General features: G+C 42.6%; 1 protein-coding gene across 1 annotated transcript in view; it reads right to left on the bottom strand.

The window, feature by feature from the left end:
• The window catches only part of AFF3 (AF4/FMR2 family member 3), a 281320-nt gene that overhangs the window by 155390 nt on the left and 99600 nt on the right, over positions 1-26330 (bottom strand). The window contains exon 4 of the mRNA XM_037377921.1: positions 22796-22840. Coding sequence (XP_037233818.1) covers positions 22796-22840 — 45 coding nt within the window. The remainder of the gene's footprint in view (positions 1-22795; positions 22841-26330) is intronic.

Genomic DNA, 26330 nt, shown 5'->3' with positions numbered 1-26330 from the left:
AAACAATCCAGCCCGTACACTTCTTACATTCAGCTTTGTAAGAGGTTCTGCACTTGGGGCTAAGATGTTTTGAAGAGTGTTGGCCAAAAAAACCTTGGACTATCAGGTGTTGGCTGGCACCAGGTGTCAGACTTGGCTGTGGTTCTGGGAGACTAGGATTCACAGAGAAGCAACAGACAGGGCTGGCAGATTCATCACGTTGGAGAAACAAAATTATCCTGATCCTGCCTACTTGAGTTTTCTAAGAATTATGGGCATCCAGAAAGTCAGTGGGGAAACAGAAAATTTATTGAAGTAAAACATCCAAGTTGTTTTTTTTTTTTTTTAATGAAGTGCATAGCAAATAGAAGTTGGTAACATGGCTTTCCCTGGTCATGGAGACTTTTTCATCCCTAAATCCCTGTAGAGCTCTAGAAAGCTGAGGTGATGGGGTAGGACATTTTAGAGACCATGCCAGCTGATAGCAGCCAGAAACACACATAGTCTTGAAAGACACGTGTCTCCTTGCCTACATGGAAAAAGCCCCTTGTTCCTCAGGACCCAGATAAAGCGTTTTGTGGCTGTAACGACACAGGGGTAAGGTTGCCTGTCAGCACCTGAACAGGGCTGGAGTGGGGACCAGGCAGTTTGCAGTTTGATGGCTGCTGGTGAGTTCCAGAGGGAGGCTGTCACTTCACCTCCTGAGCTGACCACCTGTGGAGGAGCATGAGGGGAGACACCATGGTAGATGGGAGAGGAGGCTGATGGGGAATCCTGCTGCAAGGATAGCCTTCCCAAAGCAATGAATCTACAGTCTGTTTGAAAATCAGCACTAATTTTTTTATAAAACAGTGAAATAATGTACAATGTAGGTATGGGATATGATGTAGCATGTGAGTTGGAGGCTCATCTTGTTTTTTTCGGGGGTATCTTGCATTTTGTTCTGGAGTTGTTGGGCAATAAGTAACAGCTTTTTCGGTGCTCATAGGTGTGCTCTTGTTGTCCTGTGGCATTGTCTCCATTAATTCTTTAATCTGAATGTGGATTAAGAGATAATTTTCTGTCTTTTGCATGGAGAAACAGCAGGTGATTAACTGAGCCAGCTCAGTTACCTATAGTAGAAATTTCCCATGAATGAAACAATCATCCAATTAAGCTGATTGTGACCGATAACTGAGTCCATTGGACATCTTGGGATGCAATCACCTTTGCAGGGATTTCTATATAGACTAAAGGAGCTAGCAAGAGATCAACTGGTAAAACTGCTCAAACAAAATATGACTTTATGGATAAAGATATACTAAAAGAAAGGCTGATTCCCCAAACTCCTTTCTTCCCTGAAATGGAAGGAAGGTTCCTGTGGACACTGGCAACACTTCCTGGACTACAGTGAGTTGCATCCATTTTGCAAGTGTCTCCTCAGAGAGATCAGAGATAGGAGGAAAGGAATTAGGCCAAGCTGGTCAGGTTGGATATTCATCACTTGCCGTTATCAGGGTCAGCCAGTGGTGTGAAGCAGGGGAATAGTTAGTGGTAGAACAACACTAACGTTTTCACTGTGTTGGAGGAACAGAGCTGAAGCTATTGTATGATCCAGGGGGCCAAACATTAAAGGCAAATTGTGTGGTTAGAAGCAATGGAAAAGTAGTGTGAGGCCACCCTATCCCTTCCCTTGCAAGTTACAGGGAAGCAGGTAGGGCGCAAATGAAGCCACACAGTCATTCAGGAGTAGTCTAGTGTGTCTCAGGGGTGAAATCTGTGCATAGGTAGTTGTTCAAGAGTAAACAGGCAGCTATCAGTTTTTAAATGTCAAAATTATTTGCAGACATTTTTAAGGAAAGTACATTGACTGATTGTGATGTTAAATATTTTGGCCTTTGCAATTTCTTTTCTTGCATTTACAATGACATCTATAACAATTTCACAAAACTAGTTAGTCCCGTTATCAATTAATTGTTTGCACACTTTTCCTTAAAAAAAATAGGCTTTAGAGAAAACAAAATCTTCTATCTATTTTTAATTCTTCTACAGCTTAGAAAGTAAGGGAGCGAACTTTCATGTTTCTTTCACTCCTCTCCTCCTCCAGAGGACATGCCTTTAGAAATAACTGCCCTGATACCACATGCCAAATTATATCTTTGGGATATAGGAGAGGTTAGACAAAATCCCATTGATTTACTGGTTGTTGTTGTGTGGGTGTGTAGGGAGGAACAGACTTTATAAAGGCTTTTAGCATGCCAGCTTTTATCCAAAACAGCTTAATTAAAACCTGATATTTTAATAGTACCATTTGCCCCAGAATGAACAGTAGTTATACCGACCACCACTGCATTATGTGTGGTTAATGAAAGGAATTACAGTACGCTAGTAACAAAGGTATGAGGGATGAGGATAATAAAGGGCCATTTGCTGCGTGTGGAGGTCTGTGGAAACCCCTGTTTCCCCCCTTGCCTGGTGTTGGCAGCCCCTCCACGTGCCCTGGCTCCACGTGAGCATGTGGAGGCATCTGGGGTGACACGTGCCAGAGCCACCCCTGCCCCTGGGGAGGACATATGGCCCCGGCAGACAGCTCTCCAGCTCAAGGAAGCTTGGGAGGAGCAGTAACAAAGGGGAGAGATGCAGGCACTCGGAAAAAAAAGATGTTATTTTGTTGTGTGGAAGATACTTGTGAGCGATACTGTCTGTTATTACCAACTGCGTTTTTCTGAAATAGATGTGCCTTCTCCAGGCGAGAATGAAGTGAGGCGCTGAAGTCAGCTCGGTCCTGTAAAGCCCCAAATCTTGCACAGCCTGACCCAAGCTGAGACAAAACTGCCCCCCGATTTGGAAATGCTAATATAGCAGGAGTTTGCAACAGCACTATGCTGGAGCAGGAACTGCAGATTATTTTGAAGAGAGGAAGAAATGAGTTTTAAAGAGAATTTTTAGTTCTTTACCAGAACACCCTAGGTAGCCCCTGCTTTTTGTTGCTTCTGGTTTTTTAAGCCTAGCTGTCATAGACCATACCTTACTTCTCTGATTTTGAATCCCAAGTGAATGGAAACACATGGATCCCTGCATGAAAACAAATTGCAATGAAGGGGGAAACTAAAGATTAGCACTAATGTACATGCTTTAGGTTTCAACCCCAAATTCAGTTAATAAAAAAACTGTTATACTTCTCCAAAACCTAACAAATGAAACCTCAATCAATAGATATCTGAGGAAGCAGGATAAGATCAATAAGAGAGCTAATTTTGCAGAATTAAGGAGCAACATGAAGATTTTTAACGAGGAAGCAGACACCTTTGCAATAACTGCACTATGATATGTTGCCTAGCAACAAGATATAAAAATGATGTATAACGCCAGTAAGTTCTTTCACATATGAAAACAGCACCCTACCAAGACAGCTTCATAATGTACTCTTACAAACTAAAAATCCATAGAGACCATTAAAGCCTCCATCTTCTGTAATATACTCTGTTAAACAATCATGTGTTTTTGTTAATGCAGTAAAACACTGAATTTATTTAATGATTACCCAATGATACATCATCAGCAGCAAGCAGGAACGTTTCTATTTTAAGCCTGCAGAAACCATCCCAAGATATTGCACTTTGACAGAGAACAAATGCAATGAGCCAGACTTGTGCAATGCCCAGGATGGCCGGGGAGGGTGACGCACAGGAGGTGCTTAGGTGGGACAAATTAAAATCACTCTCTGTCTGATTAAAAAACAAACAAACACACACACACACACACACACACACACACCCCTTATTAGAATACATGGGAATGCATTTACTGCTTTTAACCACTTTTTTTGTGGCTTGTAGCTCGACAGAATATTTCTCATGGAGTACCTCCTGCTTCCCATCTCTGGAATGGGAAAGGCGAGGAGGGTGGCAGGGGGTGCCAAAAAGCGTGCTGTTACTGAATCACTTCTACACAAAGCAGTACTGTAAAGATGGTTCGGCAGGACAGGGGGAAGGACGGGGCTATTGGAGGGTGAGCTGCTGCTGGTGGGGCCATCTGCAGCCGGGGTGGTGGTGGGAGCAGCTGGCGTGGGCAGCCCCCTCCCCAAGCGAGAGCAGAGGCAGCGCTCACCAGCCCGATTATGAAAGATGGTCCGCAGCCAAAGCACAAGCCCTGCAGCCGGAGGGCCGTGCCAAGGCACCAGGTCCTTGTTTCTAAGAGGGATTGCAGGGGGACAGAGCGAGTGGGGAAGAGTGCCCCACACCCCAAGGAGGCTCCAGAACTTTCTGTCTGGGGCATGGCACCTGGCAAAGTGGTGAGAAGAACGGCCTTAGCAGAAGAACATGGCAAGTAAACCCTGTCCAGAGTAACCCAAATTTGGGACTGCTAATGTGTTACAAGCCTCATTGGGAAGTCATCTCAGACGTGGCTGGGAGTAACTGGGGTCTGGCTTACGGGGTAGTTTTGCCCAAGTCAGCACTGCACAGAGAGGGAAAAAGAGAATTTGTTCATCTGCTGGGAGGGGGCTCTTGGCTCAGGTTATCACCTTGTGCTGTTCCTGAGTGCTGATGATTGTGGGTTAGCTGTGAAACAGTTCTGCAACCCAGCAGCAGCACAGCTCCTGTGTGAGAAGTCCCCTTCCCACCCACTGGTCCACCTCTCCCTAAGGGTCCTAAAGGTCCCTTCCCTGTTCCTCTCCCTGGCTCTCCTTTTTGAGAGCTATGTACTGAATATTTCCAAACTGTAATACCTGCAGATTATCTGAGGTACATGTTATATATGTCTGGAAATGAAGCAGATGAACACGGCACTTAATCCTTCACTGATCTCATGCCTTGAATTTTAATCTTTGCTCTGTCACTGGCTTGCTTTTTTACCTTGAGCAAACCACAACAGCTCTCTGTACCTCAGCCCACCCATCTGTTCAAACGTATCTGGTGATGTGATCCTCTCTGGCTGACCCACATTTTATGGGATGGCTGAGAGTCTGCATCAATACATGTTTAGATACTAGAACACTTTTGGATGAAAATGATAACCATGTTGTTGCACAAAAGAAGCATAAAGCATTCTTGCATTGAACTGTTGAAAGTACTCAATATATAAAACACAGCAACGCCAACCAGAACCAAAATCCAGATCGTTGGGGTTTCAGTGCTGGGAGTGTGGTGAATTACAGGATCCGAGGTTTTGTTAGGAGCAGACTACAGAGACTAAGCAATTGAACCTGTGTCCTGGGTAAGCAGGGAGAGGGTAACATACACAGAGGGGAGCAGAAGCGAGCACAATCCAGTCCAACTGCCATGATAATTTCTGCTGTAAGCCTTTGAAGGTGAAGTGCTGAGAGAAATTAAAAAGTCCCATTCTTCGTGTAGTACCGGGAACCTGCAAAAGTCCAGAGTCAGGAGATAAATACGATCAAAGAGAAGCCTGTGCGGTTTTCTTTAATCTAAGTGAAGGCCAACTTTTGAACTCCAACAGAGCATTTCACTGTAAAAGGTATTATTCTAGGCAGTTATGTGTATTAAAGGTAACTGGAAAGATGGAGACATTGGCAAGATATAGAAAAATATATAAATATGTAAAAGCATAAAGGGAAGTCAAGTGTGACTCCCTTTCCTAATTGCCTAACATGATTCCCACTAGATGCATAAATTACAGCTCCTATTAACAGCACTATGAATAATAATCAGTTTACTTTCTGGCTTGTATCTAAATATACTTTCTATATGATTTCATCTTTTATTCAGCTGTTTAAAAGCAGAACATCTAATTACAGTTCCTATTAGTCTACATTAATTTTTATTTTTTTTGCCATAGAGCATGTGTGATGACTGATTTTCTAAAAACAGACAGAATTTTTTAGCATATGGAAAAATCATGTTATTATTAATACATTCCCACATGACTCTACATTTCAATTCCCTTAATTATTTAGTCATTGCTGATTATGTCTTTTCACAATTCATTATCCCATTTCCTGCAACGTGGGCATTTTATTCATTAAGTGTCAAAATGAAGGGCCTGACCTCCAGGAAGATAATCAGGAAATAAGTGGCAGATATAAAAGGTCTGGGTTTCCCTTAAGTGCTCACTTATTTCAGTAGCTATGCCATGTTTTTAGTAAGCGGTGACAGAAATGAACTGTTGTTGGTAATTGCAGAAAGGCGCGGGGCTGCCAGTCTGCATGAGCTCTGTTTATCCCCACGCGCTGCTCGCATCAGCTGATGGGTTCTGCTGAGCAGCGACAAGAATGGGGTGGCGTGACAATGAAGTGGCGGCGCTTATTGTGTAACGGCACAGAGTAACGCTGCCTTTCAAATATTCAGCAGCAGAGAGTGCAGATGGCAGAGAGGCTGGTTGGTGCTCCACTGCTCGGGTTGACCTCAGAAGCCAGGACTTTCGCAGGCTCTTGTCAGCCTCAGGCGACTCCTGCTCCCCAGGGGACCTTCAGGACACATTAGGTTTCAGGAGGGAACACTGCCCATTCCCTCCTCTTGAAGCTGGACCTCTGGCAAGGCAGAAAATCCCAAGCCAGCAGCCCAGGAGGCACGATGAAGCATCACGTTTGCAGTCTAAGAGTTGGACCACGGGGCTGGAGGGGGAAAGTGCTGGGATTTCAGGCCAGGCGTTGTGCTTTGGGCTTTCAGTGGATTAAAACCAGGTCCACACTGCAGCCAGATGCAGAAGCATGTGCCTTCAGACTTCTGCACAAGCCTAGCCTCCGCCACCAATGGGCGGACTGGTGTCTCAAAACACCATGTTTTGACCTGCTTGAAAACGAATGTTCATGGGAAACCACCTCCCTGTGTAAGCATCTCTCCCTGGCTTCTCACAGCTGCTGCTGAGCTGCCCCGTTCAAAGCTGAAGGAGCTCAGCAGACAGGTGTGTCCCTTCTAGATTTTAAAAGCTGACAATGTAACCCATGAGGGACAGCGCAACTCTCTGCTCTGCTGTCTGCCATAGGGTTTTGTCAAATTCTGTCACAGCAAAAACAGTATCCTAACATGACCAAGTAAGAATTACTCAGGGCACACTCACACACAGTAACAATTAAAATAGGAATGTGAAGATGATTTAATTAGCCTGAATAGCTGCTAATAACACCTGGTAATTTTGCAAAGTTGCAACTAGATATCTGTGGTATTTATAATATATATTGTATACATATGGATATCCCCATATGTGCATGTATATATATATATAAAATGCATATACCATGTCTTATTTATGCTCTTTCTATGAGCAAAAATTAATTTGAAAAGCTTTAATAGACATTACATTAATAGACAGCAGTTTCCTAAATAGCCTCATAGCTAGACAAATACTTTGCCTAATGCCATTTCATTTTCTGCCAGCTGCATGTGATTTGCTTTTGATCTGGCACGCGCTTCGTTATACATTATTAAAGAGCCAATCAGTGTGCCCCTGGAGTTAGCATCCTGTCCCCTGCTTATTTTTTAACAAATTTCCTCTTTTCTTTTGTACCACAGTGATTAATCATTTCAGCTAACGGCGGCACTGTTTATGATCTGAGTCAGTGACTTCAGACCATCTTAATCTCCCGTTAGGCAGATTTTAATGTGCTGGAAATTTACTTACAAGCTTTTATTTATAGCACAGTATGCTCTCAATTTCATCCGACAACAAAAACAAAACCTGCAAATAGCACTGGGTTTCTGCTTTTAATGTTTCTGGTGAACTTTTATGGGACAGAAAAGCCCAACCAAACCATGAAACAGAAACCTAAAAGGCAGCGTGATAGATCCTTATTTTTCAAAACTGTGTTTATCCAGTTGTGTGGAGAGAACCTGTTGCCTTCCAATGTTTCTCAGCAGTCAGGTCGTTTCTGGTCTGGGTTTTTTCGTACCCTCTGGTTGTCTGCAACAGTGCTTTTAGATGACTCGCTTATTAAAGCAGAGTCCTCTGGGGCTTCTAAAGTCTTTACTTGCACCGTCCTTATTTGCAGGCATGGTTGGCAGAGAAGCAGCTTTGATTCTCCTGTTAATATTACAAATATTTCCAGCTAACTTTAAGATCTATGCTGAAATGGCTGACCTCTTTTCTATGCTATAATAGCAGTTCAAAAGACTCTTTTATTAAGCCAAGTGCCCAACCATTATTGTTTTTTATTGTGCTGTAGTTTTGTCTAATATTAGAAGGAAATGATTTGAGGGCAGAGATAAAGCACCAAATGGATTTAGTTATCAAAAACTTTATGGTATCTTAGCTTGCTGCAGGAGCAGTCTGAATAGATTTTTTGGGAGGACTTTTATTCTTTTCTAAGCAAAAATTATATACCCATTACAATGCTCTCCATCACATGGGCAGTGCCAAGGACTACAGGCTGGAGATCCAAGTCTGCTTAAACAGACACTGAGCAATACAGAGACAAGGTGTCTACAGAGCCCAGCCAGGATGACACAGAAATGAGGTTACAAGGTCCGGATCTGCTGTGCCAATTTCCCAGAGCACCCCCTTTAGGGCCACCCTATGGAATTCCGCATTTGTAGTGCCTCCAGATTTTCTCTTTTGTTTGCCCTTTGCATCATGATGAACCAGACCCCAGACTTTTCTACGTGGGAGAAAAATAGGCAACATCTAAACTTTGGCATACAGGAGGGCACAGCAGGAAAGGCTGCAGATACAGTTTAGGAGATTTGTGGTTGATGACACAGGGAGAGAAGTCTGTGCTGCTCTGGGGAGCAAGGACACTGGACTCCTTCTGGTCCTCTGGGATGCAGAAGAGAAGGCAGGAGTCAGGATCCACCTGCTTCCTCCCACTGATCACTTTTCCAATATTGTGTTTGCTTTTATCTTTCTTGCATGTACTTTTAATCTCATAATTATTCATCTTCACTAACTTCTGTCCACATTTTTTCCTTTCCCTAAAGCCACACTGAGCATCCCGTTATGGCTCCTGAGCTTGTCTATCTTGTTGCTACAGTCTGGATATTGATGGCTCGCTATAATAGACACTTTTTCATGTTCTTGATCTGTGCCCAAAGTCAGATGACTAATACAGACTCTATGCTTCTGTTCTCCAACTATCTTCTGAGTATTGCCAACCAAACTGTTGATGGGCCAGTCATAACCTCACAGTACCATTACTTGTTTCTGCCTTTTTTCTTGTTGAAAAGTTTCCTGTTTACCATTCCCCCACAACAAACTTTAATCCCTCTTAGGTTTAGTCATAAAATAATTCATTGTCCATTTCAGCGAAGTGATGGGGATCCCTCTGTAGTCAGTGAGGAGAGAGGCATCTTCAGGGGACACTTTTTCCCATCCTCTTTCCTATGACTACGTAGGGAGATTAAATTAATAGATTAGATAGCTACCTTCAAATAACTACAACAAGGTGAGATAAATTCCATCTCAGCTCATCACGTAACACTCACGCAGTACAAAACATCTTATTTTAAATGCTCTCATTTACTTTAGACTTTGGTAAACCTGTATAATTTAACATGTCATGCTTGGAACAAGGAACATGTTAGAGGCTTTGCTTTTACAAATTTAATAGAAAACTATCAACTTGTGTAGAACCAGTGAGACGAGTAATAAATGTTACAAGAACAGCTTTAGGCATTGCATATTAATAGCTGTGGTAGGATTGACTTGCAGCACCTTGATTCTATGATCAGCAACAAGATAATTAGTAAAATTATCCTGCAAATTCATTATCTTGATTCCTTCCACTTGTGCATTTTATTCATTACATATCAAAATTAGGAGCTTTGCCTCCAGACAGATAATCAGAATGTAAGTGTCAGACACAAAAGGTCTGAACTTTCTTTAAATATGCTTTTCTAGATGTGACCTTAAATAGTCTCTGTGATACCAAGGAATTTTCAGTCATTATTCCAAACAGAAGAAACCCTGTAATTTTGTGGAGAAATGCAGCTGTGCATTTTATAGGTTTTCTCACACCTTAATTCTGTTTTGAGATACATGATTTAAACATTGCATAGTTCTGGAACATAACGATTTCTTTCTCGCTTAGTCTAAATTCACCTGATGTGCTCTGCTTCACCCTCCATGCTCCTTGTCCTCCCACTACCCAGATCCAAGAACCAGCTGAGCTGTATTTGGACTCTCTTCAACCATGCATCCAGGGGATTTGGGGCTGAAACTAGGGTGCAGCAAAGTTGCACGGACTGATGTATGCAAGTCTGTTACCCTGCTGTACAGTTAGGACACAGCCAGACATGTAAGATCAGAAGTGCCTCTTGGCTACCCCCGGTTTAGATGGAGTCAGACAGAGTGTGTTCTCATAAACAAAGTATTTCGTTGGGCAGATCCTTATATTTCACATCCTAGATCTGCCAGGAGGTTCATGCATCCCTCCTGATCAGAACTAATGCAAAGAGTTTAGCTGTTGATGCCGTGTCTGTTTTGCAAGGGGTGCTCAAAGGGGCTGCTTCTGACACTGAACTCGGAGCTGGGTGCCTGCTCCTTCTAGGCTCTCACAGGAGTCAGTGAATGAAAGCAGGTGGCAGCGTGAAGTTGATTCACAGCAGGAGCCCGACTTGTTGCACACCAGAAAAATAGTGCAGTGCTTGGCTGGACTGACCCCGCAGCCATCTGGATTCAGCAACAGCAACAGAGCAGCAGAGAGACGAGCGGATGTGAGCTGGAGAGGGATGGCGAGGGCGGGTAGGTGTATGATCAGCTACATTTTCCCTTTTACCTCTGCTGCCTTCAGCGTTTAATTCCCCTTATCTTTGTTTCACAGGATGCTCCATTTTCATATACTTTAAGTTGTAGAATTCTTAAAGTGCTTTCATTTTGGGATATGAGCTTCGTAAAAATGCAACTGCCAAGGTAACAATGCATTAAAATCCTTGCTTTGTATTTTAAAGACACCTATGTTTTTACTTGTAAGACTTGATTTACCATTGCTGCAGGAAAACTCATGCATGGGGGGAGACATGGCCTTAAAAATTCAGTGAGTGCTATCTTTTGTGGAAAAATTGAGGACACATTGCAAAGGACCGTATAATTATGCTTCTGCCATAATTAGGTACTTCTTGCTGGCCCCAGATCCTGCATGGTTCCTAGGATGTACTCTGCAATGATTACCAACCCAGGGGCTGTTGGCCAAAACACAGGCATTTGAACAGATAGCACAAAATGCATCATGGATCAGCCCATTTCTGCATGTGTTGAGCTTTCTAGTACTCACATACACTATTTAGCTGGCATGGCTTTTTCATTGCCACACGACTTTTGAATTATCTTTTGCCAAGTGAAGTGTGTGAGAAGGGACATTCTCAAGCTGGATTCACAGCCTTGCACATCTGCAAAGCTGCTGCAGCCAGAAATGCTGTCAGGGACTACATGAAAGTACCCAAAACACGGGCATCCCTGGGCAGGCCAGCTCCTTCACTGGCATCACAGGGTCAAGAGATGGGACACCGAAACCAAAGATCCCAGGTATGTGTCTGTCTCAGCTGAGAATTCCCTCCACCTGTCCACCCAAACTGTGTGGTTTCTGCTGACAAGAAGGGACAGAGCGAGGGGTGAAAAAGCAGAGTCCTGTTGGTTTGTTTTAAATGAAAACTCACTGAAACTATATTTAAAAAAAAATAATCCATGAAAGCTTAGATGACAAGATAAGGAAAGGTACATATATCACAGAAACTAACTGACAGGGGACATACTTTACAGAAGAGAATGTCTGATGATTTTGGGAATCTGCCTATGTATAATTTATGAATTCCTTATGGTTGGTTTTCACTCGGTAATGCTTTATACTCCATGTGCTAAGAAGACAAGGAAAAGAAGTCAATGTCTGTCCACAAAAGGGCTGGTAGCGAAAGACTACCAGCACCTGTATAGATCCTACCAAAGCAAAACAAAAGGTTAAAGGCCATATTTTTTTCCCCTGCCTCTCCACAGGATTCTGGATTTGGATAGCAGAAAATCCCAGACAAAAGAAAAAAGATATCAGATACTAATCCTGGGTCTTAAAAAAAATCACAGAGCCTAAGTGACTCCTGTGAGACTCCAAGGGCCCAGAGACAAAGGCAGCTTGTTTAGGAGAAGAGAGCCTGGGGGCAGCTCTCTGAGCAGGGAGACACCAGGGAGGATGAAAGATGCTGCTGCCCAGGCAGGGAGAGGGAAAGACAGGCTGAGCCTGGAAGACAGGGTGGAAATGTCATCTCCAGATGCAAGGGAGCTGTGGAGTGACAGCACAAAAAAATGAGGAAATTTAGACGAGGCAAAGTGTGCAGATCTTTTATTGCTTTGTCTAGAGATATACGCTGCTTCCCCAGCTAATGGGGAAAAGCCCGGACCATATGGTTTTTTGGAACAACTGCAGAACCTGCAGTGGTCACAGCCTGGAAAATGTGATGCATACGGCAAGTCTGGCTACCCTGCTTAGGCTAAGGGAAGCTTGTGTGCCTCTCAGCCCGGTGTGGTGGGCCCAAACACAGCAGGCTGAAAACTGTCCATCCGCTTGGGAAAAGCCTGAAGTACCTGGAAGCGTGAAACCAAGCTCATGACCCTGTTCCCAGGACAAAAATGTCTTCAGGCATGGTCCTTCTCACGCTGTGAGGCTGCTGCAGCTTCCAGCTTCCCCATCTGATGAACAACAGAGCGAACAAGTTGCTGCAGCAGCAACTATATTTAGCAGTCTGTTCTGCTATTGATGCATATATACCTGGTTCCTATTGACTATAATGAGAATTATTCTGACAAACCACAAGGAGAATAGGCCTTTAAGGGTTCGGTTTGTACTAACGAAATGTCTAAGGAAAATTACCCTCTTTTTGTCCATGCTAAATTATTCCAGCTTTTCATTAATACTCATTAAGTTTCTAAGGGTTGGCATTTTTAGCAAAAAAATAGTTTTCACTGACAGAAAAAAGCCACCCAGATAAATGAAGAAAATGTTTACTCAATTTAATAGGCATAATTTTCTCTTTTGGTGCTCAATTCAACATCAGGACCTGAAGTCAACAAAGGTTGGATCAGGGTCTACAATTTTTTTTAATTGGGCTCTTCTCATTTACACTGGAATATGTTGAAAACTCTGGGCTATAATGAACCATTACATATGCGTACATGCAATGCTAGGAAAATTAATAATGTCTTGAATTTGCTCAGTATTTATTCAGCATTCATGAGTAAATAACAAATAACTTGATAATATTAATGAAAGAAAGCCTGTGGAAAAGCCACCCAGCTGGAGAGAAACTTTTTTACTGCGTGAAGCCCACTTTCTCTCCCACTAAGCTATTGTCATTACTCTGAATAACTTTTTCTCTCCAAGGGTAAAGTGACAGGCTTGCAATTTCTACATAAAATTGCACATTTTTAACTGAAGTTTGTATGTAAGCCCTTTTATGTCTGTGTGACCTTAAGTGTAGTCAATAATATTGCCAAGAATATGTATTCTAAATTAAATTAATTCTGTTGGCAAAAATTAAGTTTTCAGAAACCATCAGAAATGTGACAGTTTATCACCATCTTCATTACAACCTATGCAGTGAAACTGTTTGGATGACTGAGTCAGAATCCCATCATTTAAGGCAACATCAATAATTTGTACATGAAATAATTGGGTCTTTTCCACGTACTTCACTTTTGAAACACACCTGATAGCATTTTACTTCCTAGGCTACTAAATCCAAAATAACTAAGAATGACACAATGCACCATATGCAGTAAATGGCATTTAGTGCTAATCATAAAGTACAGGTACTACGGCGTTTTGGTTGGTGAAAACTCGATCAGTATTCAGTCAGTCCGTCTTAAAAGAGGGACTTAAAACAGCACTTTGTGTCCTGCAGACAAATGACTGTGTATGTTCTCGTCTTTCCTTTAAAAAACAGTTTTTACCTTTCACATTTTCAACAAACCAGCCCAATGTATCCTGAGGGCAACGAACTACAATGGCAAAAAGATGCCAAAATATATGCAATAAAAAACGCTAGAGATTTTCAATCATGATTTTTGCAGCGTGGCTAGTACTGTGTTCTCCATGATCTTTGAAGCTTCTGCACGAGGCAGGAGGAAGTCAAGCGCATTGTGTGGAAAAGTTAGACCGCATCTCTGCTAAGAGACCGACAGGACCACACACCCGAGCGCTGGCCCACAGCTGGGCGAATGTGGCCACACCAGCACAGCTTGGGCAGGGGCCAGCTCTTGCAGAGACAATCCTGTGCGACAGGCAGTGTGGGTGAAGCCACTCCGCTTTGTGCCTGTAAGGCAGTTTAGCTCTTTGGACATGAGCCATGCTATGCTGAGTGGCCTCAGGGTAAGAGAGCAGTTATTAGTCCATTTTACTTATTAGTACAGACGTTGCAATGGAATATTCTTGAAAGGGATTTAATTTCCTTTTAGCAGACTTCTCTTTTCTCCCTCAATTTCCTTCGAGTCTTTCTGCCAAGTGAAGCTAACTGCTAACTCATGTGTTGCTCCTAAATATGATTAAATAAGATTAACAAAAGAATATTTGTCTCAGCTCCCAGATGAGGAAAGCTGCCTCTGACAGACATAAACAGAGAGCTCATGCTTCCTGGGTGAGACCAAAATGTGACAGTGCTGGGAGAGTTCCCGCTGATCAGCTCTAGTTGTGGAAAATCGGGCACCACAGAGGAATTTCCTAGATATAAGAGCACATCTACTGCAAATATCGGTGTAGGAGACAGGAAAATGGGCACAGCTGAGGTACACATGTAACGTCAGCCATTGAAACCCACAACTCAATCTAATGCAGCTTTTCAGAGACACATCTTAAGGTGGCGATGGCAGCAGGTCTGTCACCCTGTGGGCTCACAGGGCAAACCAGGGCTGTGTCCTTAGGTGTCCGGGACTGTGACGTAATGATTGCTTGGCTCTGCAACCATAGTTGCAGTCTACAGCCCAGAACACATGCATGCTACCACAAGCCCTCTGGCTCTCCCTCCCCTGCTTTACAGTCATCCCTGAAAACATGGTGAAAAAAATGGGAATGTTAACTTGGGTGGAAAAGTAAGTCATATAACAGCATCCAGTTGCATTGTCTGATGAGTCGGCTTCCTTAATGCCCATTTAATCATGGAAGAAACCACTGTCACCATAGGGTTTACTGGAGGATGCTGTCATCTCAAGTCACACCTTCTTTGTGGTTTCACTTTGTTTTGAGTGAATCTTACCAAGAGGGGTAGAAAGTAGGTTGTCCTTTAAAGGTGACAGCTGAAGGCATCAAACCCCAGGCTCCCAGCAGCACAGATACCTGCTATTACACACATTTCATTCTTCTTTCATTAGGACTGATAGCACAGATCCTTTCTGTTTATTAATATGCATAATTCTGTTGGCCTCAGAGGAGTTGTGGCAGAGATACACAAAACAAGGATCTATCTGGCCCTTTGCCATTAATAACAAGGAGTAATTTCTCTGTATTGGAACAAGATGGTGATTGTGCCTCTTTTCCAGCTTTGTGAAACACTCTAAACAGAGGAAAAAATTAGTAAGGATTTTACTGTATTATTTTTGTATAGCAGAGAGGCCGGATAATTCATTCTGGATTCTCTCTTGCTTTGTTAAATAACAGGGTGCATACACTCACTACAAAACAGCAATTTTAAACATTAATTCCACCACATTAGCATGATGGTGTTTCACCAGCTCTTTTATACTGGCCTGCCTATTCCTAACACAAAGCCTTTGCACATTGGCTACTTGTGTTCTAAAAATAATATGGGTCTTTTGCCTCTGTACCACCCTACTTGATTCAAAACAGAACAGATTTTGCCATATTTGAAAATGTCGGTGCCCCAGCCCATGGGTGGCTGATGCCACAGAAAGTGCCTCCATGTCCTGCACCAGGACCTGGAAGACTGAAAGGCAGATTACCTTTGACTGGCATTTGTGGTAAGTCTTATTTCCACTGTAACAGTTTGTAGCTTGATCTCCTATTTCCACTAAACTGTTAATAGTTTTTGCCTTTTTAAGGTGATATTTTTTGTTAGCACCAAGGTTTATTAATTTCAAGGTTTAAATATAAAGCATACTTCAAAACCCAAACTCCTCTGAGACACTATTTCCAACAACAGTGACAGCAGCAAAAATCCAAGTGTGACAGTTCAGGGGGGGCTGTTCATGTACAACTAATTAGTGGTTGGTTGACATTATCACTGTTAGTATAATATTTTAGTGCCATTTTACACGGTTCTCTACCTCTGACTCTGTATGTTAAGGGCCAGCGAAGTGATGTTTATATGTCTGGGTTTAATTCATTGGCTGTGAAAGTTTATTGACAGTTGAAAACCACAATGTGGGCAATAAAAAGGATGTGCCATGCATGATGCCCAAACGAGGAGCAGTTTCTGTTCAGATAAGCTGACAAGAAATAACATATCACCTGGGGAGAGACTCTGATGACCTGAGAAAGCCCAAAAAGGGACAAAAGCTGTGAAAAGTGAGGAATCTCCCCCCAGCCTTTTGGATGGAGAAAGAGGTAATAAGGAGACTCTGGCTGCAGTGGACACAGAGGAAGTCCAAGGCACCACATACAGATGGTGTATCCTGAAAGCTGCCAAGGTGTGAGGAGTCAAGGGGATGGTAGCGTATACAGGTATGCCTCCCCCGTAGTCATTGCAGTTTACGTGGATGAAGCCAAAATATCTTTAGCTAGCTCTGGTACTGCTGCTAATTTTGCTCTAGTGGCACAAAGTACCGTATGGACTGCTAATTCTCACTGAGAAGCTGGAGAAGCTCCAGGCAGAGCTTGCTGAAGCTCCATGGTACTGCCATCCACGCCACCAGCGGTACCCAGGCTGGCTGGAGGAAAGCTGACCCAAGTGAATTACTGCAGACAGCAACTGCTGTAGAAAAGGTACTGTACAAATGAGCTGGATGTCATGGTGTGGCAAGAAAGGCGATGTTAATAAGTGAGTACTGGAGGTTGGATTAGATGGCTTAATGTCTTAACATTTCTGGGATTTATGAAATAACACATTTTCCAAACACTGTTAGGTATGATTTTTCATTTATTTGAGTAAGAAAGACAAAAAGAGTCATGCTGAAAAAATGCAGTGAACAGCATACATCAACCAAAATAATGCCTGAATTGCCCTGAAATTTAGGAACCTAAAAGCAAAGCTGTGCTGTGAAAGTTCTCCTGAAAGACTGCAATGAAAACAAATGGTATTTTATGCATCTGATACATTTTTAATATGATTCTGATGCTTTGGAGTATTTCTGTATTCAATGAGAATGAGCAAGAAAGGTAGCATCAGCAAACTGGGGCTGCTTCTAAGTCTCTACACCTTCCTTCTCCCCCACTGCCCCTGTCACCTGAAGTTGCTGTCTTCCTCCCAAAACTTCCAGGAGTTTCCCACAGGGCTTAGTCAGAAAAGCCAACCCAAATTTCTCCACTAAGGTGCTTGCTGAGGGCAGCCTTCTCACCTCCCTCCCAAAAATTGCCCAGCAATTTCTTTCCAGCAGTGAGACTGAAATAAAACCCTCTGCTAGTGCAGAGGCAGCTATTGCACTAGTGCCATGCAGTGAAGTGGGTCTCATTCCACCTGTAGGCTTTTCCCTCTGCTTTGGAAAGCAAGAGCAGCGTTTAGAAATATACTGCTGATTACCATATTTGTGTTCTGTAATTCTTCACATGTCCGACTCCACCAGGAGCTTAACTGCAGCCAGTGGGATCTTACAGTCATTAACATTTACAAGGCAGCAGTTCACAGTTGTTGAACTAACAACCTACCTCTAAGAAACTGATTTTTCTCCCCTCTAAGTATTGACACATCCTCCAGTGACTGTGATGCTTATTCACAGTGACAGTGTGTTTGGTAGGATTTCATGTTTTCACAGGATTTGTCTTGTGCAGACAGTTTCTAATTTACCTCTGCTCTTGTTTTAATTCAATCAGCTGATGGAGTGCAGCTGATCTCACAGCACATACGGCTGTTCAGGTTTGAAAAAAAACCTGAATATTTGATGGGCTGATCCTTAATGCTTTCTGCTAAAGAATTAGCAAGCTTGTTAATGAGCCAAGGGATCCCAAGTGGGGAAGGGGAAAAATACAGAATTAGATTCTGTTTTCATTCAGGTTTTTATGTTGCTCAAGTAAGAAGTACTGTGCTTTACACACAGAGTAGGGAGATTCAAGTAAACTACTCATCAAAGGCATCACACTTAAAATGTCTTGTTTTCATAAGTGGATGCCCTGTGGCCATGGGGAGTCACAACCTACTTGCAAGGGCACCTTCAGGTGCTCAACCCTGGGCAGGAGGCTTGTGGCACCAAGCAGAGTTGTCCTTCTCTTGGGGGGATGTTTGCAGCTAGAGCCTCAGTCCTTTCGCTGCCTCCCCAACTACTTTTTCTATCTTTCCTGAAAGCAACTTATCTGTCCTCCACCCCACAACCCATCCTGCCTCCCCACTGCTCCATGCCATCCCAAAGAAGGTGGTTTCTGTGTTAACTGGCTGTGCGTGGTTTTCCTCCAGCCCTTTCTCTGCATTCTTGTTGGTCCATCAGCTTCTGGCTGTCCCTGCATCCTGCAACCAAACACTGTTTGCAGGCCAAACACTCAAACTACATCCGTCTTTGCCTGGTTCAACGACACCTCTCATGTCAACACAAAAAAACCCAGGAACATCTTCAATAATTAAAAGCTCAGCTTGCCTGTGGTTTTCCTTTCAACAAAGCTACCGCAACTCTAGGAAACTGCAGCTAAGACTGTAAGAATAGCCAAATCAATCTCCAACCACTTATCTTACAAAACAAGAACTGCCTGCACTTGACACACTCCCTTCCTCCTTAAATCCATAGCAAATATACTCAGAGTGCACCTGATATTGCTTGCAACAGTTAACTTAGTGGAGAGGCAGGGGGCTTGCTGCTCCCATTTTTTACAGGTACTACAGCAAAATAAATGTTTACTCCAAATCCCACCACTCATAACAAAATACACAGTTACACACACTAATAAAATCAAATAGAAATCAGCCAAATTTACTAATCTTTCTTAGGAAGTTTGTATCTTAGCAAGGAAGTGAATAGGTTGGCTTTGGCAGTGTCTCAGGAACTCAGGTAGCAACTGCGCTGGGCACAGTGGAATAAAGGATATTTGTGTAGTCTTAACTCTTATTTTCTGCTTAAATGTTTTCTATCATGTCCCTTACCAACAATGCAAAAGCTTACAAGGAATTGCTTTTTACAGCTACCATCAAGTAATAAGGCTTTTCTCTCTTGATTTGATATTACATCTGTAACTTGGTCTTACTGCAGTTATTTACATCGAAGGCTCTCTTAGAAGTTTCTCTATCCTTGACATGCGTGCCTGCAGCTGGACAGAGAAGTCGCTACACTTTGAAGAAGTTGCTATAAATTAGTGCATGGGGTTAGATGAGGTTCAGGATTCCTGCAGTGATTATAAACTCAGCAGGAGTCCTTACAACAGTTCCCATCTCGACAGGGTTACTGTCTTGTTAATCAACCTCCTTCAGGACTGGAAGCGATTCTGCGGCTCGGTTCCTGGGGGCTTTCTCTGGAAGCTGCAGTTTCGTGCAGAAGGATCCATCCATTTACAAAGTCTACAGAGCTCTGATACCTTTGGTAAAACAACTTCAAAAAATGCTAGACTTAAGCCGTGGCACCCTGCGTTGCACCAGGCAGGACAGAGACTATAAATTCTTGTCACAGTTAATACAAAATAAAATTTGGTGATTTTAAAGCTATGCCTAAACTGATTTTGCAGCTGAGGTCCAGATGTCAACTATGGCCATGTCCTGAGACCAGAGGGTGACAAGATCCCTGCACAAATCAGCACTTGCCTCCTCTCACCTGCTGGGGGAGGAAATGCAGGGAAGCAGATGGAGCAGACTTGGGGCACACTTCCTACTGCCCTTGGTCTTGACTGGGGAAACATGGACATCCCGTGCAAGTACCTACCCCTTGGAAAAACCACAGCCTGACATGTGCAGGGAACACACTAGCTAGAAAAAGAGGATGGTTTTTGCTTCATGTTGTGCAAAAGGCAGCTAAAATAGGGTGCAATGTTCTTAAAAAAAACAAATTTTAAGCATCTTCCTTTTGCTGATGCTCCATAGAGTGGGCCTTCCTATAATAAACACATTTCAGCCCACCAGCTGTCTCTTCTGAGGGGAACACAAGGATTGCAGCTCCTGTGGCTTTTCATTGTCTGCCTTTGGGCACATGTACGAGACCTGCATATAATCTGTCCAAAAGGAAGCTAAACTTTGGCTTTACTGTGTGAATGATATCTCCAACAAAAACATGGAAATGGCATTCCTTATAAACAGTCTGTTTCAGAAAACTGGAAAATCTCCGTTGAAACTGAATGGATCTGTTCAGGACAAAAAGAGGGCACAGAGAGGGCTGGAAAAGTCTGGATGGCAGTTATTTATAAAGTGAGTAGCAATGGCACATTATTACTGTTGCTGTTTTTACTAATTATCAGTAACAACAACCACTGCTGATCTGGATTTGTATTGTGAGAGTACATAAACAATGTTTTTGTACTACACAGCAGTACCCTGACACAGAAGTTCGCTTTCTAGGACAAAAGAGAGCAGAAGGATATATCTGACCTGCCCAGACACTACAAGGGACAAGTGGGATAACAACTTTCAAGCATGAGAAACAAGGGAATAGCCCTGACCTCACCACTGGTTTTCCACAGTCCTTGTGAAAAAGGAGGCTCTCTGAAGGTGGGTATGGAGCTAATTGGAAAAGTGTTCAAGGATCTTCTCAGATCTGATGGGAAGCATGGGAGAAATTAATTGATGTGAAACTTCTCAATGTTCTGACAGAGGCTGGCGTCACCAGGTAAGCTAAAGTGGGAGCCATTACGTTAGCACAGACTGGTAGACTTGAGACCTTAGAATCAGAGAGAAACAGCTGTACTTGATGCAATAGAGATGGAGGTGACAGTGGTGAGATGTGAAGACAAATTATCTTTGGGCAAGATGTCAAGCTACGAAAATGATCTGCGCAGCAGCATGAATGGAGGTGGGCAACATTGCATTTGTCAAAACCAAGGAAGGATGCTGCAGCAGTCAAGGTGTGCAATGAGAATTTGGACCTGAGACTTATGCTTTTGTGAATAAAGAGCTTCAGCTAGAAATGGTATACGGTAACAGTCTGCAAGATTTATGTGTAGTCTTGGACACAGAGACACAAGGGAAATTCAGGATAGAAAGTCACACCCGGGTTGCAGACCTGGAGGATGGGCACATTGGAGGGGTTGTGCATGGTGGCTGAGTATTCATGTAAGAACGAGAGCTAGGGGATCAAACAGTACGCTTTCTATTTCAGCCATGCTAAACCTCAGCAGAAAGTGAGACACTGATGTGAGGTGGGGCCGGCCTTTGAGATGTGGGTTGTTTATCTAGTTTTTAAGCAAAGTGAAAAAACCCTCACAAACAAAAGGGTCCTATCCATACAAGGATGTCCTGAACGCTTCATCATGAAGGTTAGCAAAAATATTTTTTGAGGAATGTTCTCAAGGCCGGGGGGAAAGAGAGAGCAGCAGCTGTGTTCACTGGTTTGGAGATGCACCTTACCATCCCTAGTCATACAGTGCATTTTTCTTCTCAGCTGGTGTCTCTTACATATCCATGTTCCTCTGTGTGGAAGGACCCATGTCTCTTCAACATTTTTTGCCTAATTGCGCTAGCCAAATGGCACAACCTAAGGAGGAAGAACAGCTTCTTTGACTGTTCTTTTTAAAAGCCTTGCACAAAAAAGAGGTGAAAGAGCCTCACATCACATCATGAATTCATGATATCAGCTACTTATTTGTAAAAAACCAGCAGGGACCGAGGCTAAGGCTTGTTGAATATGCAGTTCAGTCCTACAAGAGCCTACTTTGTAAATGTTAGCTAAGTAAAAGCTCTGCCAGTGAAGTCATAAGCAATACATCATCATCACCCTTCGATAAACTCTTTGTCCAGTTTAAGAATTAAAAGCTGTATTTAACATATTCAGGGACAATGGAGAAATACTGCTAGAAACAACAGGCTTAATGGACTACTAATCTCTAAGCCAAATATTTATAGCCCCGTAGTTTATAAACAATCTGAAATATTTGGGTAGTGGATATCCAAGAGGTGGAAGTGCACACAGTAATAGGGAGGTTTTACCATTCCATCTACCTTGTTGGTGTTTCAATCACTATTATATCAGATTTATAAGCACTGAGAATTATTGAATTATCAGTTTAGAAAAAGAACCAAAAAACCCACAAGCTAAAATATATGGAAATGTTTCATACTTTATACATTTGTCTGCCTCAAAAAATAATCAATATCAAAGCTGATTCAAGCCAAGATCTGTCTGGATGTGTGTTAACTCGCTCCATGAAAATAAACTAGAAATTACTAAGATAAAAAAAAATAATAATGAAATATGGAAATAACTATGCATTTTGTGCATTGTCATTATATAATGGACATAATGGACATAATGACATTACATAATGTATTCTAATTAAATCCAGGTGGAAAATGACCTTCCTAGACCTCCCTTCAAAATGAAGATTTTTGACAGTCATGATTAATGGAAACATGCACTTTGCATGGTTTGTAAACCTGAAACATCATTGTACATTTCAGTTTATAATTTATCCCATTATCTGCTTCTGCATGCATGAAGGTCAGCCGTACTGGTACAAAGTAGCAGTGAAATCCAGAGGCTCTGAAAGGTTGTTTTCACAGATTTTTCAATTATTTTTCATGAGGAAATAATTTTGCCTACTTTTTCCTTAAAATGATGACAATCTAAAAGACTAATATTTTTAACAGCAGTAATTGCAATGTTCTTGTTATTCTCTTGTAATTTTAGAGTAAACAAAATGGCACTGGGAAAATGTTTTTTTAAGGATTCCTACCCGCAATATTTCTTCAATGCAGCTGTTATCTCCTGTTCCACTGTCCTGTAAACAAAATGAGAAAAGAGTTTGTTTGCATTTTAAAAAGAAATAACAAATAGTAGGTTTGAGGACATGGTTGTCACATGAAATATATTCCAACCTCTATTGTAGTTTCAAAATGAGGCCAAGTTTTTCCAGCATCTGAAAATCTGCACTGCTGAAAATTCTCAGATTATTCCCCATCAGCACCACAGGAAGACATAATATGTTGCAGTGTTTACATATGACTGCAATATATTTGTATAAATTCATAGGATTTTGTTTACACCACTTTTGGGCGCGGTTCCTGCTGTTTTGGCTATACTGCATGTGAGCAAGCATAAACAAAACTGTTACTGCATGTATATAGATCCAATTTGTGCATTTATTTATATTAAATAGCACCTCTCCACATCCTTTGGCCAGGAAAGACTACGCAGTGACACTGCCTATGTGAAGCCTGGTGGTGTATAGGGTAGAGGTCCCCGTGATGCTGAGGGGAGAGCTGCAGAGACTGCAACACAGGCAGCAACACTGAGCAGGGGCTAGGCAGCACAGCAGTCCTCAGAAGGCTACAGTTTCCTAAAATGCTGACCCTAAACCCACCCATACGTTGTGGGACTGAGGGCGTGCAGGAATTCAGCTCTCCTGAATGCTATGGTGTACTCCAGAGCCATTCTGGAGAGCTCAAATCAGAGATGTGGCAGAGCAGCTATCCCCTTATAGGAACCATCCAGCTGGTGCTTCACCTCCACGCTTGGCTTGGTTGGTTGTTATCCAGACTTGTTCCAGCAAAGACAAGGTGGCGCGAGTTACACCCCCCCCCCCAACGCCCTGCCCACAGTTCTCTTGCACTGCCCAGCACAACTGGGAAGTGAGGGCAGGCACACCACTGTTGGAAATCACGATGATGCTGAGAGGTTGCCAGTCTCCTGCAGGTCTCCACAAGCTATAGGTGGCTGTTGCATCAAGCAAGTGTTCTGGGGATTTACTTCACCGCGCTAAATTCCCTGACAATACCTCGAAGAAAGCTTTTCTTCCTTTTGCAGAACAGAACTAACTCAGGAAGCAGGGGCTTGACGTCTTCCCATGTGGGAAGAAGGGATGGAGAAATATTATTAATTACTGTCCCCAAAGAGCTAGCAGGGAAATGAGCTTAGTCTTTGCCTCTTGTTTTCAAAGAACACCTGGAGGTTCTGAGTTTTCAGGTGCCCACCTGGAGAAATATCAAAGCAATTTGATTTTCCAAAGCGCTAAAGTCTTCTCACCTGAAAACCTGGCTTCTCCATCTGTATTTGGGCACCCAAAAAAATCACAAGGCACTTTCAGAAATGGATGCTTCTGTGCCTTACCAGACCCAAATGATCCCACTGGCCAGTTTGTGCAAGTCCTGGACACTGTCACCACCATTCTCCAGCCTGAGCCAAGTGACTGGGGAGGTCTGGACCTGCAGCTGCTCGTAGCCTACCAGCTGTAACCAAGGTCAGAAGTACGACAGCCATGCATATGCAAGGGAACAATTTATGTTTCATAATTTTTTTGTGGCTGGTATTTCATGCCAATTCATAGAAAGTCATAAAGTGCTTTATTGTCAGCACTCCTGCTAAATCTTTGCTGAATATGGCCCTTGATTGTTAAACAAATGAATTGCATTAACTCTTTTTGGTGCAACAGGGTCCATCAACTTTACAGTTCACCAGGAGCTACACCACTGATTTCAAAGGGATAAGCATGCTATAAATTCATCCTTCGGAGAATTACTCATATCTGATATACAGATGCTGAAAAGAAGCCACAGTCCCAAGCAGATAGCCCTGTTCTGATCTCAGCCCTGTCCCCAGGGAGCCACACAGCACCTTGTGCAACCTTCCTGCTGCTGGAGCAGGGGTGCAAGAGTTCACATTGCCAATGAAACTAAGACAGAAATACCACAACCATCTCTGAATACCGAAGAATTTTAAAATTCATATTAGCTAATTTTTATTTCTCTCTTCTCTGTGGGTTTCCCTCCATTTTCTCCCTTTCCTTCCCCAAACCCCAGCCTATGACTTGTTATCCTGTTAACAGCAGTGGAGAGTGTAAAGCCTTCATCATGAACGCCTTGTTTACAGAGCAACCAATTTACTGCCTGACCTGAAATTCGCCATTCCAGTCCATTGCCATCTTACAGAAGGAAGGATAAGATGACCTACCATCTGTATGCGATACATTGAACAAATGGTAAAATGATGCTCTGTATTTTTGTGTGAAGGCAAAACTACTGAAGGTAAATTTGGCAATAGGCTATTTAAGGCTAGATTTGGAAACAAGCTTCTGTTACAAAATTAAATATCCCATCTAGAAGTGTAATGAAATAAATCTGTAAACAGTCACCAGCAAGAAATCACACTTTCCATTACCACAGAAAAAAACTTCAGCTATTCTCCCTAGCACACCATATCTTTGGGCAGGGAGTAAAAAAACCTTTTCACATCTCTCTCAAAATCATTATACTGCCTTTCAAAAGGGAAAAAAAAAAAAAAAAAAAAAAAAGCAAGCGCTGAAAATACAAAACCAAAGACAAGATATGCAAAATTGAAAACAATATTTGGAAAAAAGTCTCTATTTCTGTATTTTCCTCTTTGTTCTTCATCTTTTGAGTGCCAAATATAAACGTCTTCAGATTTGCTTTGAGTAATTGTAAGGATCTTACATTACTGTTGATATCAAACTCTCTAGAATAAGGGTGGGGAACTTAAGAGACCATGCTTTGCACATAGCAAGCAACTTAAATTTCATATGACCTGGGGCCATATTATTTTTTTTGGTCACGATATCATATAACACAACGCAGAGTGTTATTGTGGGACTTAAGGTATGTCTGAAAAGTGTCTGTATTGGTATGGAAAAGAACTCCCTATTTTCATTTTAAAAGCTCTTTTCCACTACCTGTCCACTTACGTTGTAGAGGAACCTGCACTGCCTGGGAATCTGGCAACCTGAATTTAACTTCATGGCCGCATTTTAATTATAAAAAAAATAAATATTTCTTGAACTCTGAATTAAAAGAAGAGATCGCGTTACCTGCAGGCAACAAACAGCACACAGCACCTGATGCGTTATTTGCATCAGTGGACTTGCCTGATCCAAACGCTTCGTGCTGGTGCTGGCTGTGTGATGCAGCACCCGTGTAGGGCTGATGTCAGCAGTGCTGGCAATCTGCGCAAAGCAGTCCCTCCACCCTCTGGATAGCCTGCACGCCACAGTACACTTGTGCAATAAATGTTTAAATTACTTTAAAAAAAATAAAAATTAAAGCATAAAAGAGGTTTTGAGGCTGCTGTTCCCCACTAAGCCGAGGAGCTGCTACCCTGTATTTATTCTGGTGCTGATGAACCCAGCTCATTTGCCTCCCTTTGCATTTTGTGATCTATCATAACAAACTCGCCCCACTGAACCTCCACCGAACCATCAGTGAAATACTGGCAAGTCTCAGGGAGCTGTCAGAGGAAGTGGGCTCCAGCCTTTTCCCTCC

Source organism: Falco rusticolus, chromosome 2 (genome assembly GCF_015220075.1).
Source record: "Falco rusticolus isolate bFalRus1 chromosome 2, bFalRus1.pri, whole genome shotgun sequence".
Lineage (NCBI taxonomy): Eukaryota > Metazoa > Chordata > Aves > Falconiformes > Falconidae > Falco > Falco rusticolus.
The sequence above is the reverse complement of the archived record's forward strand: the minus strand, read 5'-3'. Positions and strand labels throughout refer to the sequence as shown.